The 23,052-nt window shown below is 33.0% G+C and overlaps 1 protein-coding gene and 2 pseudogenes across 1 annotated transcript; all 3 read left to right on the forward strand.

The window, feature by feature from the left end:
• The first annotated feature begins 4,679 nt into the window (after positions 1-4,679).
• LOC120143991 (polyadenylate-binding protein-interacting protein 9-like) lies at positions 4,680-8,623 on the forward strand. Its single transcript, XM_039158172.1, has 9 exons — positions 4,680-5,352; positions 5,879-5,989; positions 6,086-6,130; positions 6,444-6,516; positions 6,607-6,719; positions 6,881-6,940; positions 7,087-7,134; positions 7,247-7,315; positions 8,257-8,623. Exons 1-9 carry the CDS (start codon positions 5,095-5,097, stop codon positions 8,368-8,370), a joined length of 891 nt encoding a protein of 296 aa, XP_039014103.1. The 5' UTR covers positions 4,680-5,094; the 3' UTR covers positions 8,371-8,623.
• A 2,906-nt stretch (positions 8,624-11,529) lies between these two features.
• On the forward strand, positions 11,530-17,039 carry LOC120144013 (annotated as a pseudogene).
• A 2,025-nt stretch (positions 17,040-19,064) lies between these two features.
• On the forward strand, positions 19,065-22,387 carry LOC120143920 (annotated as a pseudogene).
• Positions 22,388-23,052: the final 665 nt, after the last annotated feature.

Consider the following 23,052-nt stretch of genomic DNA (forward strand, 5'->3'; position numbering starts at 1 on the left):
GAAAATATTGAAATATTTTATTTTATTCAATTTTATGACTTTAATTATTTGGAATTGAATTTTAATGTTATCAATTATATTTTTAAAGATATTTATTCGTAATATGGTTTTACATTATTGAAAAATGTTTTGGAAAATGTTATCGCAATCCACTAGATCTGGTTGTAACGCATAGGTCAGATCTAGGGGGTTACAATACCCCAGTGTGAAAATATTGATACTCTAGTTTAGAGTACCGACACCCTCGTCATGACTTAGGCAAAAAACCCATTTCAAATTCAGACGTTTGGGTAGAGATATTAAGGGTCACCAAAACTTTATAAATAAGACTACTAGTAAGAACAACAATAATAAATACAAACACATCTAGATATGGAGTACATTAGGATGACATAAAACTAGTCTTTGTATGACGTTCGGGAAACAACCAGGACTCCTAAGATACTTTAGAAATTGATCATCGTTGTTCGTTAAAAATATTTGGATATATCTCAGCTAGAGCTAAGACACTTTAGATGCCGACTAGGTGTAGATGCCCTAAGACATGACGGAGTAAGTTCCCTAGGTGTATGTTACCAATGTAGAAAATTACGGATCTCAATCCAATACTCGAGGGTATCCTTGGTAGTTAGGGTGTTGTCATGAGATGCAGAAAATTCCTTCGACCGCACCAGACCTACCTCATCATGTTTCTCAATACTTCTGTAATGATATGTCCTTACTTTTCAGCATATTTATGTAATGAATGCATGTAGTATAAAATAGTTACTAGTGTGGCACTAAACATGTGAGCTCAGTGTTGGAATTTGTTTTCGTGCACATGTTAGTAGGAGGATCGACGAGGAGCTTATTATGCAATCACATTCTATATCAGATATAGTTCAGAGTACGTCTTGAGTCTTTTTAGAGGGCATATATTGTCATAGACCCTTTTTATTATTTCGAGTCATAACTCTATTCAGTTTTTATGTATTTTGGAGACTTACCTTTGGGAGCTCCCCATATTTTGTAAACTTAAATGATATGTTTTATTTTAAAAACTATTCCAAATAAATTTTCATGTGATATTTGCCATTGTTTTGAAGAAATTTTTAGGTCAGCCACTTATGTGTTCCCATGTAATGCCTTAGTCCTTTGATCTTCGATTTGGATCAGATTAGGGTGTTACAAGTTGCAATATATGTGGCGCAAAACCAAGCTTATAATGGTAAGAAGAAACATATTCGCATTAGACATGAACCTGTGACACATTTAGTAAGGAACATGGTACTCTCTTTAGAATATGTGAAGTCGGAGAAGAACCTTGTTGATCTGCTTACCAAAGGGTTAAGTCGAGAGTCGGTTATGGATTCGTCAAGGGGGTTAGTCTAAAGCCCATTAGTTAAGGAATTTATGTTGGATTTCATTGAACTTAGTTATCTAAGTTCAATGAAATCAAAGGAAACCATGGAAAGACTCATAGTGTATATTTACCTACCTATCCCTATTATAAACAATGCGCATACACATGATGAGCATAATTGTTCATAATAAATTCATAACCCGGGCATTGGGTGGTCTTATTGAGAAAGACTTGATGAATTTATCGATTTTTGGTTGAATATCTATTCTTAATAAGTTCACAATCTAGTGTTGAGGGGATAGTCCTAATCACGAAGGACTAAGCGAACTTACTGCTAGAGAGAATGATTTTTCTTAAAAACTCTTAATGAATTCAAACCCAAGAGTTTGGGTGTTCCTAGTGAGAAGGACATATTGAATTCACTGATTTGTGAATATTTATTCTTAATGATTTCTTATCCCAGAGTTTGGGTGATTCATTTAATATGAACTTGAAGAAATTCACCTTACCTATTATGAGGTTAAGATGTTGTAAAAGGTTCTTAATTATTTTATAGCCTATATTTGGATGGTTTGTGTTGAGATAAACTTGATGAAATAACCTACGTAAGTGAGAATAATTAGCCACCTTCTATGAAAAACGTTGGGTCATTTTTATAATACACTTACTATACTCTCGAGGAAAGATGGCTAATTTTGATGGATGGGGAGATTAGTTGTGTGTTTTGAGTCAACCTTAATCTTATAAAGTTCAAGATTTGTTCATTTATCTAAGATAAGAATTTCTCATTATCACTATATACTAGTTTCAAATATGTTTACTAGTGCTTAATGAGCTCATCTCGCAATTGCTCTTCTCTCGTTTTTTAAATTTTTGAAACTTTTCTCTTTTCAAAAGAATTCTTTCGTATTTTGTGGGAGAATGTTGGTTGTGCTTAAAGGGTTAAGGGCACTTATCCTACATTCGGAAGAAAAATACCTTTGGAAAGATATTTAAAAGGGAACTCTTTCCCTCCCTTAGTGAATGTGGTAAAACAACTCTTTCACAAGCATGCGCCTCCGTCCGACCGACTCAACTCGATTTGGAAGTAATAATCATGTATTTTATTTACTTTTTAAATAACTAAACTAAATTATTAAAAGTAATAAGTTATTTTTTAAGAATGTTAGTATTAAATTATTAAAATAAAATGTAAACACGTAATTGAGTAAAACTCTTGCATTAGTATGGGTAGAAATATAAATTTATTTTTAAACGTAAAGTTAGAATGAAAAAACTAGAAATTATAACTTTTTGCACATCATTATCCAACGGGGCCTAATACTCAATTAGTGTTACTCTTAAGCCTAATAATAATAATTATACAATACTACATCACACAAATAAATATCATGTTAATATTATTAAAAAAATTAAAGATGGTTTTCATTAATTATATAATAATATTAATTTATATAATTAAAATAATTAATAATATTATGAAAATAGAAATCTTATCATTATTATATCTATTTATCTGATATTCCAATAAAATAAATGTATAAACTTTTGGGATATTTTAAAATAATTTAATTATTCTTCTTTAATGCACTTTATTATTTAAAGAATCAAAGACGGAATAAAAATTTCCATTATGTTTTTTAATCGAATTATTATGTCAGGGGTTGTTTGTTTACTTCAGAATGATTAAGCGCTGAATGATTCAAATATTGAATAATTCAGATGCTATGTATGAATTAGCTCTTAATGTGACATTTTGTTTGATAATAGCTCTGAATCATTCAGAATGTACTTCTGTGTTGAATCATTTAACACTGTTTAGTTGAATCAGCCAGCATTGAATTATTCAGATGTGCGAAACAAACGCTCTGAACGCTGAACGGTTCAACATTCAACGCTAAATGATTCCATTAAGAGGCAAAAAAAACAACCCCTCAATTTTTTTTATGAGATAGGCAGACAAATTAGGTTGGTGGAACATTGAAATTCTTTTACCCCTTTCTAAAGCTAACATAACACAAAATTAAAAAAAATTAACCAAATAGTAAAACAAACCAAAACTTTCTCATTACATAACACCCAACACTAAAATACAATCAAACAATAAATAATAATTGAGAATATTTTATAATTTTTTATTCTATATATTAAATAAATAAAATTATCTAATACACAAATTATATAAAATATAGTTTATACAAATTTGTTTATTTTGGTACCATGTGTTCTACTTGAATTTTTTTATTAATGCCAGACGTATTTATATTTTAAAGCTTTTGAATTTAGGATTTAATTTTAAAATTTAGAATATAAAATTTAGGTATAATAGTTATTTTTTTAGATTTTAAATTAAGAAGATAATTTTATTAGAAAGATGAAATATCTAAAATTATAATAAATGTTTACGATCATAAACATAAAATAACCATATAATTAGGACGTTTTCCCAAATCATTAACACAAAAATTAGTCACATAATATTATACAATTATTATACAAGGAAAAAGTTAAAACCTAATAAAAAGCTCGAACAAAAGAACATATGAACAAATCTGACGACCTCGACAAATGAACCACAAAATAAAATAAAGTTTTTGAAATACCGTTAACAAACCACAAATATGAATAGAGAAAAGTGAAAAAAACTATTCACTAACACAAACGTGTATCCAAATCCAATCTCAGCATCCAAACCAGAAATGATCAACATGTCATCTCGATTATTAATTAATTATGGAAATCTTAAATCCAACTATGAGAAAAAAAAGATAAACTAACGATCGAAAACGTTACATAAAAACATAATCATTAAAAATAAAAAGCAAAAGATAAATAATGATGTAATATAAAAATTAAAAGGAAACTTATATATATCGAGAACGACGATAAACACAAAAATTAATATTATCATCTATCAACATGAATGAAATAAAAGATAAATGATTTTTAAGAAAAAACGGTTAAGATTTTTTAACAATTATATAAAACATAATTTATTAGTAGATTTTAAGATTCAGTAGACGGATTTTATGTCAACTAATTAATTCTAAAAAACGAAAATGAGAAAATATTGAAGATTTCGAATCCCAACAAATCCAAAAAATAGCAGTTTTCTGATGATGACATATCAAATACTTTCATCTTAAAAATATAAAATAGTAGTTAGAAAAATTAATTATTAAAAGTTTAGAACAGAAAATGACAAAAATGTTCAAAATTATATATCTTTGGATTATACTTTAATATTTAGATTAGTATTATTAATTAATTTATTGATTTAAGAATATCCAATAAACAAAGATATGATTAAAAGTGAAAAAACCCCCAAAAAAGACTGTTACTCCTCCCTATTATTTTGTTCTTTTTTATCCTCATTTCAGTTCCTTCAAAACCCTGAATTCCTTTTCTTTTTCTTTATTTAATTTGAGATATTTAACCATTTGATTCAAACACATCCAGAAAGGAGCAAAAAAGGAAACCCAGTCTGCATTTCAATTTTATTTCCATTTCTAGAAATTTGTTTTGTTCCAAATAGGATGTCTATTATTAGGCATCAATAATCATAAAAAAAAAGTTTTTTATTTTAAATTTTCTATGTGAAGTTCTCAACTTTCTTCCTCTCTAGTAAGAAAGATGAAATGAATAGAATAATTTCCCAAAAGCAAAATTCCCATTTCTTGTGATTATTGACATTCTTCTTTTTTAAAAGAAAGAGAATTTCGTGGTGGGTTTTGGCTTCTTCCTTTTTTTCAATGGCTGCAGTTGTTGACAATTCAGGTGAAGCTGTGGAAGCTGTTAAAAACAACGATTTGGTAGTGGAAACAACCAACTTAGAATCAAAGGAATTCAATGTGCAAAAGCTGGTTGATATGTTCACCAAGTTGAATCCTTTGGCCAAAGAATTTTTCCCATCATCTTATCATCATGATCAGACCCAAAAAACAGATAATTTTGATCCGACTCCTGTAAAAAAGCAATCAGCTGGGAATGAGAATTTCTCCAACAAAAGGGTATTTTCTTTCAACTGAATACCAACATTTTCTAATTGCATTTTTGCTTACTTTTTTTTTTTTTTGAATGATGGGTGTTTGCTATTTTTTGTGTTTTTTTCTTCTTGTGGGAAACTGGTTTTTATTTGAGGGTTATGATTTTGATTATATCGCCGAATTGAGGGTTTAGTGTTTGCTTTGGTTTGTAGTTCTAAAGGTTAAATTGGCCTTTTGATTCCTGTTTATGTGCTTATTCAACTCTGCATTTTGAATTGGTTTCTGATTTTCCTCCCTTCTGATCGATAAACTGTTATATTTTGCTGGAATTTATGATTGTGATGGTTTTAATAAGCCTAATTATGATCTAATCATTAATTTGATTGACTTGTTGGAACTTGGATGCATTTGGAGTTGGCTTTGCTCCTTCCACTCATCATCGTATGTGGTATTATTCTTAATATCAAGTTATCGACGCATGACCGTCTTAGATTTGTTTATAGTTCTACATCGGTTATATTTGGTAAATGATTATAGCTGTGTTTTCCAGAGTAAAAATAACCTCAACCAGGGTAGAAGAAGGCTTAATGGTAGAGCTTTTCGAGTTCAAAGAGATGATAGCATCAAGCGAACAGTTTATGTTTCCGATATTGATCAGACTGTAAGTTTAAATGACACTGCCTAGTGATTCTCACTTTGTTGTTTCATTCTGATTTGGATTACTCCCTTGTGAAATTCATTTCCTTCTTTGTATTAGATTACCGAAGAACAACTTGCCGGCTTATTTAGTAATTGTGGACAAGTAAGTTATAATGACGGCTTTAAAGCTTTTCTTGTAATTTCACTCACTATTGGATAATGGTGCATTGTCGTGAAACTTCATATTTTCTGTCTATAGAGCTCTGTCTCTGTCTTTCTCTTTCTGTGGTACTCGCAACAGACTAGAGTTTTCCATTTTTTTTAATCTTTTTAAATCATTTTCCCTTCATATTTTGCTCTGTATCTCCACTTTGCTTGAGTTCAAAAAAAGGATGTTATTGTATATATGATAGCTTATGTGACAGATTACTGTATATATGAGATTTCTCAAGTGGTTTGGGAATTTAATATTGAAGGTTGTTGATTGTCGAGTTTGTGGCAATCCACATTCGGCTCTTCGCTTTGCATTTGTGGAATTTGCAGATGAAGGCAAGCAGCTTCTATGGACTGAACTTAAAACTTTTCTTTATAAAATCGATGTACATTTTTTCACATTTTGTATGAACTCTGTTTCCACAGAAGGTGCAGGAGCTGCTTTGAACATTGATGGGACCATGCTCGGGTTTTATCCCGTTAGGGTCTTGCCATCAAAAACTGCCATCCTTCCTGTGAACCCAACATTTCTCCCTAGGGTATGAATGAATAATGTTCTGGCTCTTAGCTGTCTCGGTTTTGCATGAGGCTTCACTTTATCCAATTCTGTTTCATTGTTATTAAATAGCTTTTGATGTTTTCTCTCTCCATAGTTTTGTTTGGAGCCTTATTTTGATATGTATAATTACTACGATGGCAGTCGGAAGATGAAAGGGAAATGTGTACCAGGACGGTCTATTGTACAAATATTGCCAAGAAGGTAATCCTCCATGTTTACTTACATGAATGCTTGAGTTCCGGACATTTGTCACTGAAGTAACCGGTTCTTGTCTCTTCCTCTAGCATGTATATTATAAATGTAACTTTGTTGATCTAATCCGATTAACATTTCCACTTTGGCTGAAGGTTTCCCAAGCTGAAGTGAAGAATTTCTTCGAATCAACCTGTGGTCAGGTCCGTACGCTATCAAAACTTTGCACTCCTTGTCTGAAAACTGTTTTCAGAAAGAAGATCAAAGGTAGAGGGGATTATGGTGAATTCTGACAGCATTCTATTTAATTCTCAGGTCACTCGCTTGAGGCTTTTAGGGGATCAAGTCCATTCAACTCGTATTGCTTTTGTTGAATTTGCTATGGTGAGTTCATGTTTATAGGATTCATCTCGAAATAGATTTGGGTTCGAAACTCCTTTGAGATTATATTTATGGTGATTTAAAAACTATGTTTCTGACTTTGATTTGGTATATTTTCATGTTGGTAATGTTGTTCATAATGTGTCATGGGTGTCTCTTTGCAAGCCGTTTGTGCAAATGATGAAGTCTATATCAAAACACAAGCTCTTCTTGGAACAAGTTTTCTATGTATTGATTTATCCATACAACATTATGGTGCTCGTCTTGACCCAAAGAGCTTACCTGGTCTTTCAAGGGACCTTATTTTATTTTAATTTTCTCGAGTAACCTTTATTTTTCTTTATATTTGGTATTGACGGCTTGTCCCAATCGTACGACTAAGTCCACAATCTTTAGTTATTGATCACACATTTTAACTCTGTAATTGCGATACGATTGATTGTATGTTCGATTTATGTTTTGCTTTTTCATGAATCACTTTTGACTTTTCCCCAGATCAGCTAATTGAGGAAAGGGATTTTGTTCTTTGATCTTTTTTACTGATTTTATGCCGTTGTCGATGATATTTCCAAGAAGTATTCTCGTTCTTTTTGCTTACAAAGGACTTATGTGAGTCAATTGATTCTTCCATAATTAATGTTAATATTGCATATCGTTTCCATAGATGTCTATTCGTTTGATTGTTTGTTTGCCACCGAACCTTATTTTCCCCATATTACAGCCTGTTTTTAACTAGGATAGGTTATTATCCATCTACTATTGCATTAAATCTGTTGTACATGCTTGAATCATCGCCCGCAGAAAGCACGACGCAGTTGTGCATGGATTTTTACATATATAATAGGGACAGTTGATAAAATACTGGTTCCCAAGTTAATAACTCATCCTGCATGATGTTTTGTGCCTTGAATTGGACCGATAATTTTCTTCCCCTACATGGACAGGCGGAAAGTGCCATAATTGCACTGAATTGCAGTGGCATGGTGCTAGGAACTCAGCCTATCAGGGTGAGTCCTTCGAAGACACCGGTGAGGCCCCGAGTTACTCGTCTTGACTGATCAACTGAGCATTTTAAGAGCCATGTATGAAATTGGGTGACTTCCAAATGATGAGAAACTTTGCTGTGTGGAAGGATGGGGAAACTCTCCTTTAAATTATTTTTCTCTGTCGTAGTATTTAATTTCGTTTTCAATCAAAAGATTTCGATCATGCTTAGTAGCGATGGTCGGGCAAGTTATCGTTTACAAATCAGCTATTAGTTATCATTGAACTGCTTAGCTCATTAAAATTACATATTCTGCATTTTCCAAATCCTAGTCAAAGTTGGATTTTAAGTGTTTCTTAGAATCCAAGTTTCCTTTTTCCTGTGGTTTCTTTTTTCTTTTCTTTTTTTTTCCTTTATTTTTTTTTTTACTATTTAGTTGATAATCCAAATTCAACACTTTGACCAAAACATTGATTCTCTCATTGATCAAACACTCCTACTATTGGCATTGTTTGCTCTTCAACTCTATTAATAGTCATAGCAATACAAAAACGCATCTGGAATTGCTTTCGCTTAAACTTTATCAATACTCATATTAACAATCTTTTTCTTCAATAGTTTTCTTTTGATATTATTTGATTGAAAATGTAAATTAATAGATGTTATTTACAACTCTAATCTTAATCTATTTAGGGCCGGTTTAGAACGACTTAAAAAGTGATTTCTAAAAGTGTTGTTTAGAAGTGCAGTTTAAAATTTAATTTTTTGGGATTATTGTTAAAAACATGAGTTTGAAAATATAAAATGTTCATTATAAGCATTATTTTGTAAATTAAAAATATATAAAATTTAAATTATATTTACACTTATTAATATCATAATATATAAAATATATCACTTAAATTATAATAAAAATATAAAATAAATTAGCACAAATAAACTTACCTCAATGGTTAAAGAAATCGTTGTTGTTCCTAGAACTCATATGTTCGAGCATCAGTGACTGCAGTAGGGTGATTGAGCGGTCAATGTCAAATGGTTGAAAGTATTTAGAACAAATACTACTTTGTAATAAAAAAATATAAAATAAATTATTAAATGATAAATTATTTTTAATGATGTTACAACAACAACAATAACAACAAAACCCTATTCTCATATGCGATGGGGTAAGGGGAGGTAGTATAGTAGGCTGCCCCCAACGCCAGGTTAAGAGCAGCTTCCGTGGAAGACTTCCGGCAGTCAGAAAATTTAAAATAATGATACAATACAATGCATGTATAAATAAATATATAAATACATAGTTGAACAGTCTTCTTATGCAGTCTTCATATGCGTGTCTGTAATGGGAAGTAATCCTGCAAATAAATCTCTGCATAAAAATTATATTAAATATAGAATTTATATTATATTAAATATAGAATTTAAATTATATTTATTTTTAAATAATTAAAATAAATTATTAAGTAATAAATTATTTTTTAAGAATGTTAATATTAAATTATTAAAATAAAATGTAACTACATAATTGAGTTGAACTTATACATTAATAAGAGTAAAATTATAATTTGCTCTAAATACAAAGTTGAAAATGAAAAAACTACAAATCCTAGTTTTTTTATTTATTTAAAACCACTATTTTTATCTTAAATTTTTTTATTTTTTACCTGTTTGATATTGATTTTATGATAAAACGGATTTTTCAGCTAAAAGTGATTTGAAAATCACGCCAAACGGAACCTTAGTATATAATTATGATCTTTTAAATTTATTGATATAAAGATTTTATACACGTCTATAAAAATTTATTAATTATTATTAAAACTTTCAATAATTTTTTAATATATATATATATATATATATGTATATCAAAGAAATGTTTAAAAAAAACAGACGTCCATATAATCTTCCTTCTCCAGATTTAATAATTTAATAATTTCTATTTCAACTAAATAAAAATCCAATTAGGTGTTGACCTATCATTCATGAATTATTTATTTACTTATAGTTTACATGTCGCGATAAAAATAGCCACGTTACTCCAAATGTTAGAAGTCCTCGTTGAGCCACGCATGTGGGTCTGACTTTGACTCTCTATCTCGCATTTGCTAACAATCTGTTTAAACAATTTTATTAGGGTAAACTACATCGAGTAACATTGAGTTTTAGGTGTTGTATAGTTTATATTACTTAATTTTTAGTTTTATTAATTATAAAATTAATTTTTTATTTTCGTTTTAATTATATCATTGAGTTGTTAAATCATTAACAACCATATCAAACCGATGTCATTTTGGTGAGGTATTTACATTGGTATTCGATAATTACATCATTATGTCGCTAACGATTTAATAATTTAATGGTATAATTGAAACGAAAATTAAAATTTAATATTATAATTAATAAAATTAAAAGTTCAGTAATACAAATAATATAATACTTATATGATGATATCTAATATAGTTTACAATTTTGAACACATCAATTTCTTATATATTAAGGTTACCATATTGTTAATTTCCCTCTTTAAACGATGTACCCTCCAATTTAAAAATAATAATATGCTTTTTAATTACTATATTTTCTATAGATGATTATTATATTTTATTAAGGTGATTATTTACCATGTTAATATGATAATTTATGGTGTCAATATTAACATGACGATCTATGATAATTGATGATGTGATAGATGAACTAAATTATTTTTTTCGGTCGAATTCAATGATCAAATCAGTTTTTTTAAATTTAAGGATTTATCTAACTTTTTAAAAAATAAAAAATATTTTAAATTTAAAATAAAGTAAACAAATAGTCCCTCAACTATAAGACATTGTTTTGTTGGATCCATTGACTATTAAAAGTAATAAAATTATCACTAGACTAATCATATGTTCCCTCAAAAATAAGAATATTAAATTTAATATTTAAAATATTCAAATATTAAAAAATGAAAAAAAAGACGTGTATAAATGTATAAAGAAAGAAAATGATGATATAAATAAATTGAATTTGCTTTTCTAAGATATTAAATTTCAAAGTAATTTTCTTTTAACCTCTCAAATTACTTTTTATTCACTGAAGTTTTCTTTTCTTTCGTTCGATCTTTTCTTTTTCTGGGATTAACTTCGTGTTTTTTCTTTCAGAATTTAAATTATCTATTTTTTTCGAAAATGATTTTACCTTGCCTTCTCAGTTTTAGTGTTAAATGTTTTTTGGGTTGAATACTTGAATTATAGGCATCGAAATGTTTCTGAACTGAATGCATTGTGAAAAATCGGACTTGGTAACTTCATTTCTCATAATAATCCAAAACTTAGGGTTTTTATATGAATATTTGGTTAGTAAGTTCACATTTTGCAATCGGAAGCATGTTTTAACTATTAATTCGATATCTACGTTCAAATTTGAGCTCTTTTTATTTGTTGCATTTGCAGGATGCATTGGGGCATGATTTCATGAACTGAACTCTTTTCTATTTCGATTATAATTCAATTTTCCCGTGTGCAATTGACTTTTGTGTTGTAAAACTTTGAATTAGGGTTTTAGATGGTACGTTAGTTTCAGATGTGTTTGTTATTTTGTGTAATCCAAACAATCAAAACCAAATACCTAGCTGTTTTGGTTGGTTTCGATTTTGTAGAATTAGAATAACAAGCAAATTGTAAGTAGAAGGAGAAAAAGAGGGAAATAAATTATTTTTTGGAACATATATTTGAGATAATTTTTATGGGTAATAAGTTGGGAAGGAGAAAACAAGTGGTGGATGAGAGGTATACACGCCCCCAAGGGTTCTATGTTCATAAAGATGTGGATGCTAAGAAGCTGAGAAAGCTGATACTTGAATCAAAGCTCGCTCCATGTTATCCTGGCAATGAAGAGTGTTGTTATGATCTCGAAGAATGCCCAATTTGCTTTTTGGTTTGTATTTATTTTGTTTTGTTTACTCTTATGTTAAAACTCTCCAGCTGTAATTTCATACTCTTTCATCCTTCCATTTTATCGATCATTGCATATTTGGAATCATGCCCTCTCTACTTGTTTACCAATTCTTTGTTAAATATTTTTCATGTGTAGTCATCTTTTAAATTTAGCTGTGGTTGAATGTAATACCTTTTGATTACCTCAATATGATTTTCCCCCATTTTATTTTAGTATTACCCGAGTCTCAACAGATCGAGATGTTGCATGAAAAGTATATGCACAGGTAAACTATCTGAATTTTCCAACTAATACTTATTGATATTGCTAGTTGCATGAAATTTTGACGGATTTTATTTGCGCCAGAGTGTTTTCTACAAATGAAGAATCCAAATTCAACCCATCCTACCCAGTATCCTTCCCATTAATGAAATTGCCTGTAGAGATTTCATTTGATTTGTTTCTATGTAATTGTATTCCAATGTTTGCATTCCTTGACATTTTGAGGTGTCCCTTCTGCAAAATCTCAAACTATGCTGTGGAGTATCGAGGTGTGAAAACAAAGGAGGAAAAAGGGATCGAGCAAATTGTTAGTTCACACTCTCTTTCCAAAAGCAGTGGAGGTTTTAAATCCTATGATTTTCACTAGATAAAAAATGAATTATATATCCTTTTCTGCTATTTAAAATTTGCAGGAAGAGTAACTTGTTATAGAAGCAAAAATTAGAATGAGGCAGCAGGAACTTCAGGATGAAGAAGAGAGAATGCAGAAAAGACAAGAATTGAGTTCTTCAAGCATCGCTGTTGCGCTGGGGGAAGTTCAATACAATTCAGTTGAAGGTATCAATCTATTATGATATCTTATCTTACATATTGACTATTCATTTCCTTTGACATTGTTCGATCTTCAAATGTATCCCATACATTTCCTTTGTTATTTGCAGCTCGATCCTCTGTTGCGGAGGAAATAGTTTCTTCTCAAGAATTGCAGGTTGCCTCAATGATTCAACAACCGTCTCATACTAGGACAAACAGGTAGGCAGTGCTTATGTATCTTTTAATCCTCCATGTTATATACTGTCCATATTCAAATGTTATAAGAATAATTAGTGCATACACTTTGGTTGCTAGTTCATGTCGGTATTAATTTTCTATTCAAATCTTGGGACTCATGTCATAATATTGGTCTTAGTATTTTGGATTTCAAGTTGGTGTGCTGAGGATAATAAGTATGTTTATGATAGATTTGTTCGGAAGAGTTTTGCACTGGTGGTCCTTCATCCACAGTGGTGACTGATATTTGTTCTTGAGTTCAAGATGGATGGTAAAGGGACTGATGGGTTTAATGTGAAAGTGGATTTGAAGACAATTTTTTGTTGGAAGTTGTGTAGTAATGACTGTTGGTAGCTGCTAGTTCAGCATCAAAGTTAGTTATTGTTTAGCTCAGGGTTGAGGATAAATGTCTGATGACAAATGTTTCACCATTCCCACGTGTTTTCGAGATCAAATTATTTCATTAGATGTGTGGCACACAAGGAGAGATTGAGATATTTTATGAAAACGTAAAGGGTTGAGGGTTACACTCAGTCAATAGGGACAGAATGAGTGGAACAGACAAAACATGTAGGGGTAGACCTTCAACTTCTTTAATGAGAGATTGAGTTAATGGAAGATATGTTGTCATCGGAAGTTCAAAGAAGATATGGATGAAAACTAGAAAGAAGCCTTAAATTTACTAAGGTTACTGAGGGTCTATCATAATTACATGCATATATATTTATGTCATATATATGAAAGAATCCTTTATGTTCGATGTGTGGGAAGTGTGAGGAGTCAATTTCACATTTGTTTTTGCATTGTGATGTGGTTTGGTTATTGTGGTCTAGATTTTTTAGGGATTGGAACGTTTCTTATGTGGTTCCTATGAAGATGATGGATTTCTTAATCTCGTGGGATGATTTAGTTCCGAGATCAAATATTTGGAAATTCATCCCAAGGGCGGTGTTGTGGTCGGTTTGGAAGTGTAGAAACGAGATTATTTTCTAGAAAAAGAAGGTAGATTCTGCTATGCTGTTTTTTCTTGCTAAGTATAGAACTGCTACTTGGTTTGGGGTGAAATTTAAGGATGTGTTAGTTCCTTTTGATTCCCTAGTGGGGGAGCTAAAATTGGCAGATTCGTATGGCAGTAAGAAAAAAGGGTGTTCTCCTCTTTCAAGGTGGGTTCCTCCTCCAGAAGGCTTCCTCAAACTCAATGTTGATGGGGCTATGGCTAAGGGATGGGACAAAGGTGGTATAGGAGGTTTGATTAGGAATGACAGGGGTTCGGTTCTTGGTTCATTCTCTGAAAAAATTGGAGGTGGTCCTCCTATTCTTGCGGAGTTAATGGCGATCAAAAGAGGTCTGACTCTCATCGAAGAAGCAGGTTATCTTCCACATCACAGGATTATCTTGGAAACGGATTCAACAACAGCTCTGAAGTGGATTAAAAACCATGTTATGTACCCCTCTATTTCAGACGTTGGTTATTGGCGTAGCTAATTTTGTACAAGGACAGGGAATCATTTCAAGACATATTATGAGAGCTGCCAATTGGGAAGCGGATGAGCTAGCAAAGGCTGGTATCGGTTAATTGAGTGGTATTATGTAGAGGTTCTTAAGTCAGAGTGCTGAGTCAGTTTTTTATGTTCTGGTTTTATGGCTGCAGTATGTTATTTGTTTTTAAATCTTATGTCAAGCAGTCTAAAACTAGGAATTGGTTGTACGTTATGATTCAGAGTAATAAATTTCAGAGATACTCTAGTCCTCCTTCCTATGTCCTTCATGTTACTTATATAACATGTAGGACATGAAGGGGGTCTTTAATGAGGCCTTTCTTTTATCAAAAAAAAATTCTGTTGTTGTGCCTTTTCCTTCTGGGGGAAAAACTGCTTATCAATCTTAGATGACTGGCACAAAGAGTTCAGCCAAGGTGCCGAACTTGGTGCAGTGTATGATGTAGTCCTTGGTTGGTTACAAAAATTTCTGTTATCTATCAAAATAACTATAGTACAAAGCCGTGGACCTCAATTTCTTTTCGTTTTGGATGAGAACGAATGGGGCCTGGTCTGCAGATGCATGAAAAACTTCCATCAGTGAAGGAAAATGATGCCAACCATTTGTAGTTTGTTTATTACAATCCTGTTTTCTGTGGAAGAGTTATGCCAAAGAGAGGATATAATTTCATTGTGGTGAACTTTCTATTTTATATGTTTTTGAATAAAAAGGTTAAGACAGATATTTTCTTTTCCACTACACAAATACTTGAGGTTGTACAGTGTTGATCTTATGTTCAGAAATGATGAGATTGATTATGCTTCACAATCTTGTATCAAATGCTTAAATTGCAGGGATGATGAGTTTGACATAGATCTTGAGGAAGTAATGGTCATGGAAGCAATTTGGCAGTCAATTCAGGTATGAAACTGATTGTAGAATTTGAGAATTTTGCATCTGTAAGAAAACTCTTACTGTCAATTATACCGAGGTGTGGTCAATGTTGGTATTCTTTTTCGTTGAGTGTGTCTCTGATATGAGTATGTGCTGGACACGAGTATGGCAAGGTTTTCTAACTTTTTCCATGTATTTGGAGGACCCTGATGTCATATCCACATATCTATCCATTTGACACTAGTGTCGTATGCGAATACTTCAATAAAAATGAAGAGTCTGAGCGACATGTTAAAGATTTAAGAGGCTTTTCTATATTTTCATCTTGTTGTGTATGCAGTCTACCTTACCTAATATATTTCATATAAACTTTAATTGATTTTATTTTCTTAAATTTGGTCCATTTGACTGTCGATTTCTTGATTGATATAGGATAACAGCAGGCAGAGAAATTCTAACAATGGAGATGTTGCTGCTGCTGCTGCTGCTGCTTCAGTACAATATGTTTCCAGAGATCACTATATTCCACCAACCATGAACACAGTGGCCAGTTCATCATCACCATCATCTCCTTCTGGTGGTTTTGCGTGTGCAATAGCTGCCCTTGGTGAGCATCAGCGGATGAGCGGGGCATTTTCTCTCGACCAGAAAGGAATTGTGCCAGCATTTAACACGATTCACGGAAGCAGCAGGTATTATAATAGGTTGGACCAAGTTGCCGAGAACAGTCCATAGAGTCCGTGTGAGATGCCAGCTGATAATCAGATAACACGTACAAGAGATGAAGGGGAATGGAAAGTTGATCATGGATTGGAGGTGGCTGAAGCAGGGACTAGCTATGCAAGCTCTGATGTTACAGATGATGTTGGTGATATTTCTACAATATCACAACAAGATGGAATAAGGGGTAGCTTTCCTAATGTTTTAGGACACATTGTTCCTGAAAGTTATGAGGAGCAGATGATGCTGGCTATGTCTGTATCTCTGTCGGAAGATAAAGCCATGACAAGTGGCTCAGGTTTTCCATGGCAATAGTTTTATGGCCAAGCTATCAGTGGTCATCTTTCTCAAACAGATGATGCTGGCGGTGGCTTTTATGAGCCGAGTTTGGAGCTGTGACAGAGTCCACTAGTAGTTCCAATGCAACTAGTAGTAACAATCCCTTTCGCTTCCTCACACTACTACAATTCCATATATAGATATTTGAAAAGGTAAGGATGTTTTTCTACCAAATCTTAAGTTGCTTGCCTTTGCTAGATCGAGTTTCATTTGTTGGCTTGTTCATACCCCCAAAACAAAACCATGTCATGTTTCTTTGTGTAGCATCATTTACCTTCCACTGCATGTCCCAAATGAAAACAAGCGTCTTTTGGCTTGTTCATTTGGTTACTTGAACCTCGGGTTTTGTCTAGTTGGCTTAGGCACCCATTCTTAAGATGTGGTATTCAGCAAGTCTGGGATTCGAATTCTAGTATTTTGTAGCCCTTCTATTTTCATATTACATCTTTTGTACACACAAAAAAGGAAAAAATTGGTTTCCAAGTATTATCTTTTATGTAGTCTCCATTCGGTCCAACTTTGGATGACAACATTTTTCTTTAGTAGCATTATTTAGTTTGCACATCACAAAGGAAAATGAGCCAAGTAAAAATATTGTTTACACCTGCTTGTGGCGAGCGAAGTAGGTAATTGGGAAGGAATGTGGTTGGAAGTTTGCAAGACAAAAATAAACTTGATGTTTAGATAGAGTCTTGGTAATTAAAGGTGTAAAGAGATGGTGAACTACGTAGATGAGAGGCCATACTTGAGAATTATGATTGCGTATTTATGGAATGAATAGAACCTTCTCTATCGAGGGAGGAGAAATACATGGTATATAATTATTTGGCTAGCAACTAAGCTCTTTGGGTATGAGCCTACAATTTCTGTTTACTAGTTGTTAGTATTATGGTTAATTTTTTTAACTACGGGTGATCAAAAGAGAATTAAAATATAACTTTAGGCATGATTTTGAAAAAATAATGATAATTAAATGAGCAAAATGAAATCAAAGTGATAGTTGGGTGACTAAATACATAGTCTATCCAATTTTATATTACACAAGTTAATTCATACACTAGATACCACAGTTGGATTTGAAAAGAAAACTCTCTTCTTTTTCCTTATTTGCTCAACCAAGTAGAAAGTCACCTTGCGGCCCAGAAAAGCAGCAAACATCAAACAACGAAAACAATGATGATCGAAACAAGTTTCAACATATTTGAACAACATTCATCATATTTCGGCATCTAAACAAGATGACCAGAAATCAACAAACAGAAAAATAAATCCAATATTGTTGAAATCAAAACGCAATGTATACTCTTCAAAACTGATAATATTCCTATGTAGTTATCATTTTTCATATAAAAGATGCAACATTCCTACGTCTACCAAGTTTTCTTGCTTTCATTGTTCTTCGTTCACTGTGTCTTCTCCATAGAGATGTTCATGAATCCAACAGGACCGATCTCCGTTGCGTTATTTATTGTCATCACTGGTAAGGTAACGTTGAATATAATATTTAACAACATGACATGACAAACGTGATTCTGAGGTGGAATTTGCCACTTCAAGGTTTTAATGGATGGAACTTCAAATCTAATTTTGATTTTATTTTTCTATCATATATTCATGTTGTGTTCGTAATTGGTGTCAGTTATTTTCAAATTTGTATTATATTCTATATAGTTTGTTATAGTTATGTTTCCATTTCTTTCCTATTTTTGCATATTTTTTCATACTAATTGAATTTATAAAAAAAATAAAGTTTTATATTATATTATCACGTTTTATTGTTGAAAGTGTAATAAATTTTATATTATCAATTATTACTAATTCAATCAAAGAGACATAAATGCTCTTATTTTATTAAATATTATGTTTTTAAATCTAAATTTGTATAAACATTGAATATCATCACCCATCTTCCATCTTCCATCTTCCTTCCTATCTCTTTTTCCAAGCCCCATGTAAAAAAAACAGTAGTATTTGCATAACCTTTTTAAGAGGAGATTTGTAATACTTCTTTTTAAAAAAAATCAAAATATTATAAATATATCATATATGTATTTTGTAAATAAGAGAGACAGTTAAGCGGAGCCAAGAACTTATTCTAAATGACAATAGTAGTGTTATTGAGGCAAAATATTTACCGGTCCCATGTTTCTTGTAGCATAAAATGGAAAACAGCTACTTTAATAACTGCTTCATATGATTCCTTAAATTCAAACACAACCCTTGAATCCAACTCGTTTCATTCACATTCCTTCTTAGTTGTTTCTTTTCTTTCCCATGAAAGTTCTGTTTTTTATTTGGGTTATTGAAAGTGAGTGAAAAGCAAGGATCTTATACCTTAAGATGTTTTCAGAATTCAATTTCATGGAGATTTCAATAATGCATCATATTGGATTGGTTTTTATGGTGCTTTGGCTGCTCTCTTGCTTCAATCTTTGCAATGCCGCTGCTTATTTTGCGTCTCTCTTTTATATATAATCGGTAATTTAATCATCTAATTCTTTGAAGAAGAAGAAACAACATCCTTCTGTGCTTTTCACAAATCTATTTTGATTTTTATTGTTTATTTATTCATTGAAGAGTTCATTTCTTTGTTGATTAAAGGTTCATGAAAGGTATGTAATTAGATTGAGGAAGAGATTGGAGCATGATGAAAGAAAGCATTCCTGTAGGAGAAGAGTAATTCTCAATTTCTCTTCCTTTTTTTTTCCTTTTAATTTTCTATATTTTGATGGGGATTTTGTTTTCTTTTTATTGGCTCAAATGCTTAATTTATTGTCTTTTGGATTTTGATATTGTAATGTCTGTCCCTTTAATGCTTTGTTGGTCTTATCTTTGAGTTAAGGTGCTCTCGGAATCGGAGTCGATTCATTGGTTAAACCATGCTTCCGAAAAGATATGGCCGATTTGTATGGAACAGATTGCATCGCAAAAGATTCTGCTTCCGATCATACCCTGGTTCTTGGAAAAGTACAAACCATGGACTGCTGTATGAATTTTTCTTTCTTAGTAATTAACAGTCTCAATCATTTGCATGTATTGCTCGTGAATGATACTCGCAATGACTGATGGACAATCGTTTTCCAATCGAATTTATGAGTTTTTTATGATAATAACTGTTGTGCTTGCAGAAGAAAGTTGTTGTTCAGCACTTATATTTAGGAAGAAATGCACCTTTGATTACAGAGATTAGGGTTCTTCATCAATGGTCGGATGACGACGACGTGGTACGTTCTATGATTTCTGGTTTTCGAATTTTTACGGTGGTGGAAATTACACTGTAAAAGCATGCGGGTACTGGAATTGGGATTGAATTTCCTCACAGCAGAAGACATGAGTGCAGTTCTTGCTGTGAAACTGAGGAAAAGATTGGGATTCGAGATGGGGGCAAAGTTGAATATTATACGCATGCATGTTAAAGCAAAGGTACTGATAAAATATGGGAATGTGATGCACAAAAAGGAACATAAACTAACATGGTTTAAGGAATGTAGGACTTTTTTCGGATCTGCACGTAAGTGTTGCACTTGCACTGCCTTAATATTCAAGACATGGCATTATTTAGTTGTTGTACAATTTTTGCAAATGTGTACTTCGTGTCTATTTCTCCGTTCCTTGCCATGTTTTTTGGTCTTGCAGGTTTTATTTGGTTTGAAGTTTGTTCGGCAATGGCCTTCCTCGGCCATTTGCGATTATGCTTTGTTGAGCCTCCATATTTCCAGATGACTGTGAAACCTATCTTTACACATGGACTCGATGTTACAGAAGTTCCGGGGATTGACAAATGGCTTGTAATAATCATTTTCTTTCTGATAAATCTTTATCTTTATTGTTATAATCTCTTCTTTTCTCCCAATCTGCTTGTGTAATCCCCCTTTTACTTGTGTAGGATAAGCTTCTCTCACTTGCATTTGAGGAGACACTTGTTGAGGTCAGTTCTTCAACTTCGTGCACCGATCGTGTTTTCCGTTGTTCTCTTGTGCAAACAAATTGCATTTTCAAATGCAGTTAGCTTGAAATGTTCGTTTGTTTTGCAGCCAAATATGTTGGTTGTTGACTTTGAGAAGTTTTCCACATCCCAGCCAGGTATTTGCACAAGTACTTTTACCCTTTTTGCATTGCACTTTGGTTTTTTAGTATACTCCGTTTCCGAGGTCACAACCGGTTTAAGAAGTTTGCTTCAGCCGAGCCAAATACGTGTTACTGTTTATGTACTCCAGGAAAATGGTTTTCCGTGCATGAGAAGCAACCTCCAGCTCAGGTCAAGGTTGAAGTTATCGAAGCAGCGGATATGAAACCTTCGGACTTGAATGGTTAGCAGTAAATCTGGTTTCTAAACTTTCCCTTTTGTAGTACCTGATTCGATGGTTGATGAATGGAATCAGATGAAAATTTTCAGGATTGGCTGATCCATATGTGAAGGGGCAAGTTGGCTCGTATCGGTTCAAGACGAAGACTCATAAGAAAACTTTGTCTCCGAAATGGCGTGAGGAATTCATGATCCCCATCTTCTCTTGAGACACAGCTAATGTACTAACACTCGAAGTTCTCGACAAAGACCATTTTGTTGATGATTTCCTTAGGTTTGTCTCCGGACCATAACCTGTTTTCTGGATTTGTTATGTTTTCGGATCTTATCGGATGGACTGATTTAGTTTGTTACGATTTACAGTAAATGCACGGTGAATATCGGCGATTATCGGGGTGGCCAGAGACATGAAATATGGTTACCTCTTCAAAATACTAAAATGGGAAGAGTGCACATCGCTATAACAGCGCTTTAATACTAAGGGAAGTAATGGTGCAGTTGATTCTAAAGCATTAAGCAAGGAAGATACATTAAAGTCCTTACCGGCTAAAGCTTCTGATAAAGGTTCATGCTCACCTATATCTTCAAATGAATCTGTGAACCGGCCGGACCATTTTGAGCCTATAAACATCTAAGGACAACAAGAAACCGGGATATGGGTTCATCGTCCCGGAAATGAAGTGTTGCAGACTTGGGAACCAAGAAAAGGGAAGGCTAGGAGTATTGAGACATAGATTCATGGAGTGTCTAATGATTCTTTGGGCATCAACCTTTCAGCAGGATCTGTATCCCCTAAAAGTGACCAAAGCAGTTCCCCTGATGCGAAAAAAACCCGAGTTAAGCATGGTCTTCGGAAGAAAAGAGTGGTGTTTAATAGGAGGAGCAAAAGCGACCGTCGGTTAGGCAGCCTTGAAGAGGTGTTTCAATCTCATGATGTAAACCTCAGAGTTGTTGGTGACAAGGAAGTTCTTGAGAAGATATTCCCGGATGACCATCTTCCGGGGCATTCAACCGATAAGGTCTTGAATGAAGGAAACTTGAGTACTGCGGAAAGCGGCTCCAAAAGCCCTAGCAAAATCAGATATATGACAGGTTTTCTAAAACGTCCTGAGAAATCTGTTCGTCGAATCAAATGTGCTTTTTCCATTAAAGGAAGAAAATCTCGTGAATCATCTATGGCCAACAAAGACTTTGCGATAATACCCGAATCCTCCGCTGATGAATACGAGTCATCCCTCGGGTCAAGGGGTGACCAAAAATCTCCGATATAGTTCCCACTTCCGGTGGAAATGCCGATACTCAGGAGATTGCCGTTGTGCCGGTTCCAAGCAACCAAATTGATCCAGCAATCACTGTAGGTACAAAAACAAGAAGATAATGAGGTGAGCTGTTGCATGAAGCTAAGAAATACAGTGACCTAATCCCCTAAAACAAAATTTCCTAAAGCTTACTTGGAGCGCAAGAAAGAGGTTTAGAAGAGACTCTATTGGGGATAAATAGAAAAGAGAAAATAACCTCAGTGACCAAAAATCTCATATAATATACGATTTTAACCAACTTTTTCCGGATTTGCCAAAATGACCAACAAAATCGCAATGCGATCGCTAATTCGCAACGCGATCTCCATTATCGCAAATTCGCGTTGCATTTCACGTTGCGATAGTTGGAAATCGCGTTGCGATGGTATACAGTATCGTTGCGATTTTTCCAATTCGCAATGCGAATAAGTAAATCGCAACGCGAATTGGGAAAATCGCAATGCGATACTGACTATCGCAATGCGATAATAAAAAATCGCAACGAGATACTTACTTTCGCAACGCGATACTGACTTTCGCAACGCGATAATACATAATCGCAATGCGATTTTCAAAGCGCCATTAGTATCCTGGCCAAGTATTTTATTTTTAAATTCCAAACATGAATATTAATATATTGGAACACTGAACTGTCCACAGTATATCCCGTAATCGCAACTCATAACCTAAAACCTAAAATCACAACTCAGTCCCATCTCCATCTCTCACTCTCTCACCCATCTCC

The sequence above is a fragment of the Hibiscus syriacus genome, unplaced genomic scaffold (genome assembly GCF_006381635.1).
Source record: "Hibiscus syriacus cultivar Baekdansim isolate YM2019G1 unplaced genomic scaffold, ASM638163v2 tig00110865_pilon, whole genome shotgun sequence".
Classification (NCBI taxonomy): Eukaryota; Viridiplantae; Streptophyta; class Magnoliopsida; order Malvales; family Malvaceae; genus Hibiscus; species Hibiscus syriacus.

Bases quoted from the DNA above. Each gene is read 5' to 3' on its own strand.
- LOC120143991 (XM_039158172.1), top strand. From the start codon at position 5,095: ATGGCTGCAGTTGTTGACAATTCAGGTGAAGCTGTGGAAGCTGTTAAA. The intron at 6,941-7,086 runs GTAATCCTCCAT...CTTTGGCTGAAG, and splicing joins GTACAAATATTGCCAAGAAG to GTTTCCCAAGCTGAAGTGAA. The intron at 7,135-7,246 runs GTCCGTACGCTA...TTTAATTCTCAG, and splicing joins TCGAATCAACCTGTGGTCAG to GTCACTCGCTTGAGGCTTTT.